The sequence below is a fragment of the Pristiophorus japonicus genome, chromosome 1 (genome assembly GCF_044704955.1).
Source record: "Pristiophorus japonicus isolate sPriJap1 chromosome 1, sPriJap1.hap1, whole genome shotgun sequence".
Taxonomy (NCBI): Eukaryota; Metazoa; Chordata; class Chondrichthyes; family Pristiophoridae; genus Pristiophorus; species Pristiophorus japonicus.
Genome location: NC_091977.1, coordinates 191,029,074 through 191,039,941, shown reverse-complemented (window position 1 = coordinate 191,039,941; position 10,868 = coordinate 191,029,074). Strand labels below are relative to the sequence as shown.

The window sequence follows — 10,868 nt, the reverse complement described above, 5'->3', positions numbered from 1 at the left end:
AAAGTTTGAATATCAACAATAATAGTTCATGCGAAACGTTCATTAATGAGCTGCTGATGCAAAAGCTTAGCGGTCGTGTAACTGCCACTGGCTACTGGTTTTCGGGAAAGGTGTGGTGGTACCGGTGCTAGATCGCCATGCTGATTAAGCTCCCCTATGTCCTTGCCTGCATCCTCTTCTGCCTGTTCCTCCTCTTCATCCTCGCCGGCTGCCTTTTCTGTCTCATCTCCTTCTGGAGGTGGACCTGCAGCATGATCTGGCATTATTTGTCCTCTCTTTATAGCTAGGTTATGCAGCATGCTACTCGATACTCTTTAATCATTGTAGTCTGCCCTCTCTGTACTCTCTAAGCTGTATACCAGTCAGTTTGATAGGCCCCAACAATATCATTACATAACTTCACTATGTAAAAGCTATTTACAAAATAATTCCAATATATGAGATCTATTTAGCATAAATAAGTTGATAATACCTATTTATATTCCTTGTCCCAAATTTCTGAGTACAATTTTCTTCAATTTTACTCTCTAAATGACTCACAAAAAATTCTCCACCTTCCTCCAAAGTTCAAAATGGCATCCATAATGTTCATTTCCTTCTCTTAGGCCCTGAAAAAGCAACTATTTTTCAGCACTCTTTTGGGCCTTGCATCGGCCCAGCGAAGTGCATGCTAGGTGCCGAAACTTGGGATGGGCCTTGTGTGGGCGATCATTTGGGCGATCAAAGTGGAAACTTAGGCACCTGTTTTTCCGGCGATGTTTTGGGCCTAGTTTCCACTTTTTGCTCAAAATGGGCGATAGAGGTCCATTTTGGGTGATAGATGGGCCATAGATGGGCGATGTGAAGTGGAAAGTCCAGTCCAAAGTCTCCTATGATGGAGCAGTACATGAACTCCCGCTGTGGGTTGTGCCAGGGGATGGCCCCACATTGTTTGGCAGAAGCTGGCTGGGAAAAATCCGCTGAAACTGGGACGACATCCGAGTGCTTTCGTCCGTCGACAACGCCTCATGTGCCCAGGTTCTGAGCAGGTTTCCATCGTTGTTTGAGCCAGGCATTGGAAGCTTCTCGGGGGTGAAAGTGCATCCATTTGGTTCCCGGTACACGACCAATCCACCGCAAGGCACGGGCGGTACCATATATGATGCGTGAGAAAGTGGAAATTGAGCTGGACAGGCTGCAGCGAGAAGGCATCATCGCGCTGGTGGAATTCAATGAGTGGGCAAGTCCGATTGTCCCGGTACTTAGAGGACGGCACAGTCAGAATTTGTGGGGACTATAAAGTAACGATTAACCGTTTTTCGCTACAGGACTAGTACCTGCTACCCAAGGCAGACGACCTATTTGCGACACTGGCTGGAGGGAAGATGTTCACCAAGCTGGACCTGACCTCGGCCTACATGATGCAGGAGCTGGAGGAGTCTTCGAAAGGACTCACCTGTAGCAACACGCACAGAGGTCTGTTCATCTATAACTGATGCCCGTTTGGGATTCGATCGGCCACGGCAATCTTCCAATGGAACATTGAGAGCCTGCTAAAGTCGGTTCCTCACACCGTGGTTTTCCAGGATGACATACTGGTTACAGGTTGGGACACCATGGAGCACTTGAAGAATCTGGAAGAAGTTCTTAGTCGGTTGGATCGTGTGGGATTCAGGTTGAAACGCTTGAAGTGTGTTTTCCTGGTGCAGGAGTCGAGTTCTTAGGAAGAAGAATCACAGCAGACAGCATCAGACCCACCGATGCCAAGACGGCAGCCATCAAGAATGCGCCGAGACCACAGAACATGACGGAGCTGCGGTCATTCCTGGAACTCCTATTTCGGTCATTTCCTACCTGGGTTAAGCGCCATGCTAGAACCCCTACATGCTCTACTGCGCAAGGGAGATGACTAGGTATAGGGGAATTCACAAGTGGTTGCCTTTAAGAAAACGAGGAATCTGTCATGTTCGAACAAACTGCTTGTCCTGTATAACTCTTGTAAACGATTAGTGCTAGCTTGCAATGCGTCATCATACGGGGTCAGGTGTGTGTTACAACAGGCTAACAAATCGAGGATTTTGCAACCAGTCGCTTATACGTCCAGGAGTTTGTCCAAGGCTGAAAGGGCCTACAGCACAATTGAAAAAGAGGTTCTGGCGTGCGTTTACAGGGTAAAGAAAATGCACCAGTACTTATTTAGCCTCAAGTTTGAGCTTGAAACTGACCACAAGCCGCTCATATCATTGTTCTCAGAGCAAAATTAACATTAATGCTTCTGCCCACATCCAAAGATGGGCGTTCACGCTGTTGGTATACAACTATGTAATCCGCCACAGACCAGGCACAGAGAACTGCACTGATGCTCTCAGTCGGCTGCCATTGCCCACCACCGGGGTGGAAATGGCACAGCCTGCGGACTTGCTCATGGTCATGGAGGCATTCGAAAATGAAAAGTCCCCCGTTACGGCCCGCCAGATCAGGACCTCGATCAGCCAGGATCTCTTACTGTCCTTGGTAAAAAAACTGTGTCCTCCATGGGAGCTGGTCCAGTGTCCCAGCAGAGATGCAGGAGGCAATTAAGCCGTTCCACAGGCGCAAAGACGAAATGTCCCTGCAGGCGGACTGGCTGTTGTGGGGAAATCGCGTGGTCTTGCCCAAAAAAGGCAGAGATATTTGTGAACTGCACAGCATCCACCCAGGCATTGTAATTATGTAAGCCATAGCCAGATCCCATGTGTGGTGGCCCGGCATCGACTCAGATTTAGAGTCATGCATGCACCAGCGCAACACTTGCTTTCAGCTAAGCAATGCACCCAGAGAGGCACTGCTAAATTTGTGGTCATGGCCCTCCAAACTGTGGTCGAGGATCCACGTGGACTATGCGGGCCCATTTCTAGACAAAATGTTCTTGGTTGTCGTGGATACTTACTCAAAATGGATTGAATGTGCAATAATGTCAGTAAGCACGTCCACGGCCACTATTGAAAGCCTACGAGCCATGTTTGCCACGCACGGCCTGTCTGATATCCTAGTCAGTGACAATGGATCGTGTTTCACCAGTGCTGAATTCAAGGAATGCATGACCCACAATGGGATCAAGCACGTCACATCTGCCCCGTTCGAGTCCTCATCCAACTGCCAGGCAGAACGGGCAGTTCAGACCATCAAGCAAAGCTTAAAACCCATGTCAGAAGGCTCTCTGCAGACCCGACTATCCCGAGTGCTGCTCACTACTGCACCAGACCCCACTCACTCACCGGGGTTCCCCCTGCCGAGCTGCTCATGAAAAGGGCGTTCTAGACAAGGCTCTCTCTTGTCCACCCTGATCTCCATGATCACGTGGAGGGCAATCGGCATCAACAAAATGTGTACCATGACCGTGCAAATTTGTCACGTGATATTGAGGTCAAGGACCCGGTGTTTGTACTCAATTATGGACATGGTCCCAAATGGCTCGCTGGCACGGTCATAGCCAAAGAGGGGAGGGAGTAGGGTGTTTCAGGTCAAAATGGCCAATGGACTAACGTGCAGAAAACATTTGGACCAAATCAAATTGCGGTTCACCAACAGCTACGAACAACCTGAAGAAGACACCACCAACTTTGACCCTCCAACGCACACACAAGTGGCAACTGACATCATGGTTGACCATGAAGCCGAACTCACCATCCCCAACAGCCCGATGAAGAACTAACCAACTCACCCACACCCGCATTTGTACCGAGACAATCGACAAGGGAGCGAAAAGCCCCAGATCGGCTCACCTTGTAAATAAGTATACGTTTTACTTTACGGGGGAGTGATGTTATTTATTTAACCCCTTGTAACTTGTATTGCACTACCACCAGAGGGCCTACCTGTTGGAGTTCCAAGGGATCCCAGCACAATACTCAGTTTCATCCTTTATTATGAACGCATCAGATGTGGGTAGGAATTTATATCAGAGTACAAATGCCTAGTGACAGAGCTAGAGTCATTCCAACCCAGAAGGGAGAAGCTTCATAGGATAGGTACCTGTAGGAATTGAGTGATGGAATGTTTCCCATGGAGTTACAATGGCCTCGGGGACTGTGAGCCTGCAGAAAGGTGGCCCATATCTCCAAGATGCTTTTTTTTGCCTAATTTCAAGTGCACCCCAGAGATAGTTGCTCTGACTGGCAAATTTCCCAAAAGAGCTTTATCCCCATTCTTGTTGTGAAGAATGTTGCAGTTGTACCTTAGCAGGGAAATGTTAATAGCGAAAATGTACAATCCTGTGAGTGGCAAGCGTTCTTTACTCTATTAGCAGCAGAAAAATTAGTTGCAAAATGTGTGCAGGAGTGCACGTACCCTGTGGCCTCAGTTCCACCAGTATTCACCTGTTAAGAGCAAGTAGATTCTCTATGTTTATACAAGATCAGATAAGTGCAGCAGAGGATTCTGAGTTGACCACCATGCAATGAATTTTCATGACAGAACGTAAAAAGGAAATTATTTTGATGCACAGTTGAACAGTTCTTTAGTTCTGGCCTAAAACCAGTCCTTAAAAAGGAAAAAAATGCAATTGTTGCAAATCTGAAACAAAAACAAAGAAAAAGCCAGCAATACCATCAGTCATCAGAGTTCTATTCAATAATTAACCTGTCTTTTCTCGTCAAAGATGCTGATGGCGTTGCTGTGTATTTCCAGCATGTTCTGTTCTGGCACCAATTTTACAATTTAATTATGATTTTATGTTCATGCTTTCTTTCTTTTATTAGAGGCAAGTGTTTACCTTTATTTATGTTAGTCCCCTACCAAGCATTAGAAAAGAGCCTAGACATGGTTGTGGTTGAAAGACCCAAGGAGTGTGCAGTCCATCTCAGGCAGTGGAGCTGAATGGGCGAGAGCGACTTGAACTGATTTCAAAGAAGAGAATTGGGCAGCGTGTAAAACTGATAGCCGATTCACCAATGCCCATTTTGCAGTACCACCCGAGACAAATTTCACCCCCACAAGCCTGTCCAAATGTATAATGTGCTAACAATTTATAAGGTTATTAAAACTTCACTTTGTTAGTAACATTCTCATCTCTAAGCCAGAAGGTTGTAAATTCAACCATTCCAAGAGACCATAATGCAAGCTGACACTCCAGTGCAGTACTGAGGGAGTGCTGCACTGTCGGAGGTGTTCTCCTTCAGCTGACAGATTACATCAAGATCCCGAGTGACTGTGCTGATGGTTTTGGTGGCTGTTAAACCTCCCCTAGCATTATATGAAGAGCAGGGAATTCTCTTGGTGCCCTGGCCAACACTTACCTTGCAACCAACACCACCAGAAACAGACTACTTGATCATTTATTTGTGTGATCTTGTTGCATGCAAAATTGCTTTTGGGTTTGTCTGCATAACAGTTATTGTATTTCAACGTTCATTGAATGTGAATTGCTTTGGAACATTTGTGGGAGATGTGATAAATCTTTGTAATGAATGTTGTGAGCGCTCTTGGATGTGTAACACCATCTTTGAATTGTCAGCATGTGATTATAAGATTATTACTTATTTGCGGTAGGATTCCAGGAGCCCAATGGCTCTATTACAGCCGGGCACTTAGAACCCATAACATTACAGTCTGTGGCTGCCAACAAGCAGACTGGAGGGAATGCCCCACACAAGGGACAGCGAGAATAAGTGCGCCTCCTGATGGCTCAGTGTCCCGACTGTTTCCAGTCCTGTGCGTCAGCCCAACAGAGTAGAAATCAGCGGCAATAACCGCGGCACAGTCGAATACAGCAACCCGTGTGCATATATTGAATGTTAAGCAGTTAAATACATATTACTGACCTGGAATTTCTATCACAACATGTTCCGCTGAGCGATTATTCACTGCTCTCTCTCTCAAAAATGTAGTTTGGAATTTTACAGATTTTAACCCCAAAAAATCTATGGGCAAACGAAAGGGCAATAAAAAAGAAATGTTATCCCATTTTATACCAGTTGTCTGATTCCGAAATTAGTTGATTCGTTTGATTTTCTCAGGAAAAAACGAAATTTTCAAAAAGTAAAAAAGAACGAGCTATCAGCGAGCCTGGAATAACTGGTACAATGATGACGCCCTTCCTACTGTCTGTCTTAAAAGGTGTAAAACACGTTTAAAAACAGTTCATTATGATCAATCGATCAAAGGCTGCCATTCTATTTGATGCATCTACACACACAATATATGTAGAAGAAGTGCCGGCTCAAACTTCCGAATGAAGAATTACGAACAAAAAACCCCAAGTAGTGAAAGGGTCAATTGAAAGGCCAGCCTACATGGCACACGAGCCTCCACCGTACACAGCTCGCACAGAATATCATCCCAGCAAGGTCCCATCCCTATGTGTCCGTGCCCCGGACACCAGTCTGTGTGACACTGGGACCAGGAACCCGGGCTCGGCTGTTGACTGGGGCAAGAAGACAAGCCACACCGGGTCCTGTCTCTTTAAAGCGGTGTCAAAGCCGATTACAGCTGATCCGCCACGTGATTCTCTCCTCCCTTGTGTTGCCAAGCCCCATGGTTTGCAGCCTGCCTGAAGCTCGGCCCCTCTCTCCCTGTGTGTGTGTGTGTCAGGTTTCTGCAGTCAGCCTGGAGTTGGCTGCTGGATGGCGATGCTCTGATCCCGATCCCGGGGACTTGGCTCGGGCTTTTGGACAGATCACTTTCCGGAGATGCCTGAGCTTCCCGCACAGCCGAGCTCGCTTGCACCTTAAGTTTTTGTGTTGCAGAGTTGGGCTAATGGGTTTCTGACACCGGTCGCCGCCGCTCTTATGAAACAATGATGGAACAGAAATAGTACCTTAAAAAATCAGAAATCCCCCTTCACTGCCCCCCACCCCCCAAACAAAAAAACAAGTGATCCGGCAGACGGAAAATGCAGAAAAGCGTCAGGTACAATGAGGGGCACGCTGTGTATTTAGCTCTGATCGCGCGTAAAGAGGGCACGAAATGCGGCTACCTGAGCAAGAAAACGGCGGAGAACAGCAAGTGGCACGACAAGTGGTTCGCCCTTTACCAGAATGTGCTCTTCTACTTTGAGAACGAGCAGAGTAGCAGACCCTCGGGGATTTACTTGATCGAAGGCTGCACTTGTGAGAGGGTCCCGTCTCCCAAGCCCCTGACCATGGGCAGGGAGAGCCTGGAGAAACAGGTATGAAACGGTGCGGTGCAACCCCTTGGATATCTGTCAATCTACTTTACCTGTCTGTCTTTCAAATGTCCCTGCCTGTATCTATATCTGCCACGCTGTCTAGCTAACAAGCCTGCCTGTCGAGCAGTCTCCTGACTAGTTTTTGCAGTTGTCACTTCTGAAGAGGAAATTATTGTCATTTACTATGCTTAGAAGTGCCAATAAACGTGTCATCTCTAACTAAAGCTCATGTGACTGCATTAATGCGATCCACACACTCCCTTTTATAGTTGATAATAAGCACTACCTCGCGTGTAACCCGTGTCGACCTTGCTGTAACTGTGGTGCCTTCATGTTTGTTGCTATCTCAGTAAAGTCGGCTAGCCACCTGTATAGAGCCTCTGCGCCCAATTACAGTTCATTTGAAGGACCGTTTCTGAAAGATTGTGATCTAAAAGAAAACTTTGTTATTATTAATAATCAAGACAAAGCGTCCCCCCACGGATAAACACTGGCATCATTTGGGATTAAAAAGCCTACTGGCTAAAACGCCAGAATTTAATAAACAGCACATGGTATAAGGTTATATCTCTATTCAGTGTAGTTAGCAATCATTCAGTTCTGAATATTTCTCCTTTAAATATCAACGGTATGGTGAAATACTACTGTTCCATTAGGCAAATAATATTGCTCTTTGCTGTATTAATACTGATCAATACAAAAACTAAGCTTACATTGTTCTGTTTCAAGGAATAGACCTTTGCAAGGTCCACAAATAGTAAACGCATCCACGTGGTACCGTCGCTCGATGTTGTCGGGGGTCGAGCTCGCCCCGAGTTTTTAATATTCCGTTGAAGAATGGGAATTAATTAATTTAATTCCCATTTTGCCACTTGGGGTGAAACTTATTCCCAAAATAGATTTGAAATCAGACGTCCTCACTGTTTCTTCGTATTCGAACAACTAACATAACAAGTTAATTCAATATCAAATCCAATTCTCAGGTGAAACATTTTATATGACAATTTATTTTAGTATTGGAAAGAGCCACTTTACATGCTCACTACAAAAATACAATGATGAGCATGTTATGAAATTTGGAAAACAGAGGTATCCTGCCATTTTACAAAATATTTTTGGAAACAATTCAAGAATCAAGTTTCGAGGTATCTCCTTCTACGAATGCTCACGTGTGTCTACACTCGAAGCACTGAGAATTATCAGCAGGTTGTAATCTTAAGCTTTGCGGCCTGAAGGCTATACTCAGTTACAGTTTCTCAGAGCAGATACGATTGGTTCTGCCTTGTTATTGTATTAAACACACTCACAAACAGCTAAACGTTGTGGAGTTATGTCATTTGCCCTACAGTCAAACACCATGTATAAATAGAAATGTGTGTGTACCACCTGACCTATCTTTAGTGCCAGGGAAGAGAAAAATCACTCCTGTAAAAATATTCAGCCTCTGATTTTCCACTAATTAATGTACTTACGTTTGTGTTACTGTGCCTATGGGCGCAGTTAAAAGTAAACCACAACATTGCATAATTATGTGTTAATCTCGATTGGGTCATACTTTCCAAGTTACCGATTGTTACCTTAAGGAATTATAGATAACACACACAGATGCTACAGCAGTTTGAGTAACCCTAATGTAATAGACTCCAAACAAACATTAGAATGTAACACATATTAACGTTATTCCACAAGGTACTGCCACTGTGCGTGCTGTACATTATTGTTTGCTAAAATGTTAAGTATTGAGTTCTATTTTCATTATCTCTACATCCAGAATATAAGAGTAAAAAAAACTGGAAAGCTGCCAGTCAGGTAGCACAGTTGAATTCATTCAACAAAGAGTGCCAAAGAGGCACTTCATAATTACAGGGATGTGATCTATCAATTTCTCCATAGCAATCTGCAAGAGTGAAACTTGTAAGTGCTGCCATTCTTTTGGTGTAAAATGGTAACAGAAGGCTAGTTGCCAAGGATTGGTTTGGTTGTGTATTACCGTTCACAAATAATATTGACAGCATACTTAGAATATATCATCATCTGGAACTTTATTTCTCCTCATTTGCTTACTGCTGGGAATAACTCATTCTAACACGTCCTTTTCAGGTGGTTGTTTGTGACATTATCACCATTCAATTAGCAGCATCTTTCCTTTTTTATACTTTTTCAACACTGTGGCAACAAGAGCAGGTCAGAGGCTGGGTATTCTATGGTGAGTGTCTCAGCTCCTGACTCCCCAAAGCCTTTCTACCATCTACAAGGCACAAGTCAGGAGTGTCATGTATCCTACATGGCTACTGTTGGTACTATCTTAAGGTATGCCACCAGAGGACACAGCAGTGGGAGACTTGTAGGTTACCTGTACAGGTGTGCCTGGCCTAGAATAAAAGGCAGGCCACTAGGTGTGATCCTCACTCTGGCGTTAACTAATAAAGGACTAAGGTCACTACAATTCAAGTACAACACACTGTCTCGTGGAGTCATTGTTAGAGCATCTAAAGACACAACAACTGGCAACGAGATTACGACCTTTCACGCGGAAATGGCTACCCTTGGTACGTTTCAGCGGTTCGCCGATGGTAATGATTGGGACACCTTTGTGGAGAGGCTAGAACACTTTTTTTTTTTACAGCAAACGACCTGGCAGGAGACGACCCGGCCACACTGGCTGATATGTGCCGCGCTATCCTGCTAACCTGTTGTGGGCCCAACGTCTATGGCCTCGTCAGGGACTTGCTGGCACCAGCGAAAGCAACGTCCAAGTCGTACAAAGAGCTCGTAACACTGATCCAGGAGCAACTCAAGCCCAAGGAGAGCATCCTCACAGCCAAACACCGGTTCTATACCCACCGACGGTCCGAAGGCCAGGAAGTCGCGAAGTATGCCGCAGACCTCAGGAGGCTGGTGGCACCGTGTGAGTTCGGCACCCACCTCAACAAAGCACTGTGGGACATTTTTGTCATTGGAATTGGCCATGAGGGCCTTCTTCACAAGCTACTGTCGGCGGACACCACAGTCACACTGCAGAAGGCCATCTCTGTGAGCCAGTCATTCATGACCTCAACCTGTGGCTCTAGGCAGATATCTCACCCTCAGGACTCAAACCCGGCAGGTACTGTGCACAGAGTGGCGCTATTCAGGAGCTGGACCGTAGAGCGTGAATCCTCTCAGGGAAGAGAGAACAGACCCCCGAGTCCCTTAACTCAGAGTCCGCCGATGGGGGCTAATCGAGTAGCACCATGCTGGCGTTGTGGAGGGAAGCACAGGACTCACCAGTGCCATTTTAAAGACTATGTTTGCAAAGGCTGCAGCACAAAGGGCCACCTCCAGCGAATGTGTAAGAAATAGGACTCACTGTCGATGAGGAGTCCGCAGATGGCCATGAATCCAGCGTGGATTATGAATTGTTAGACAGAGAGGCAGCCCAGTCCCACGTGGAGGTACATAGCATGTTTACCTGCACCACCGAGTGCTCCCCGCTGAAGATGGAAGTCGAGATAGAGGGAAGTCCAGTCTTCATGGAAGTGGACACGGGGCGAACCAGTCAGTGATGAATCAAGGAGCCTTTGAGAGGCTATGGGACAATCCGGCTGAACGACCCGAGTTGGCCCCTGTTCAGGCAAAGCTACGCACCTACACCAATGAAATTATCCCAGTCGTTGGTAGTGTGAATGTAAAGGTACTCCATGATGGCGCGGTGCCAAGTTACCTCTGTGGATTGTTGCAGGTGATGGACCAATGCTGCTTG

The 10,868-nt window shown here is 46.0% G+C and overlaps 1 protein-coding gene across 1 annotated transcript in view; it reads left to right on the top strand.

Annotated features, from left to right (window-relative positions):
• Positions 1-6,838: 6,838 nt before the first annotated feature.
• Positions 6,839-10,868, top strand: part of rasgrf2b (Ras protein-specific guanine nucleotide-releasing factor 2b) — a 404,619-nt gene continuing 400,589 nt past the window's right edge. The window contains exon 1 of the mRNA XM_070867471.1: positions 6,839-7,126. Coding sequence (XP_070723572.1) covers positions 6,851-7,126 — 276 coding nt within the window. The 5' untranslated portion in view covers positions 6,839-6,850. The remainder of the gene's footprint in view (positions 7,127-10,868) is intronic.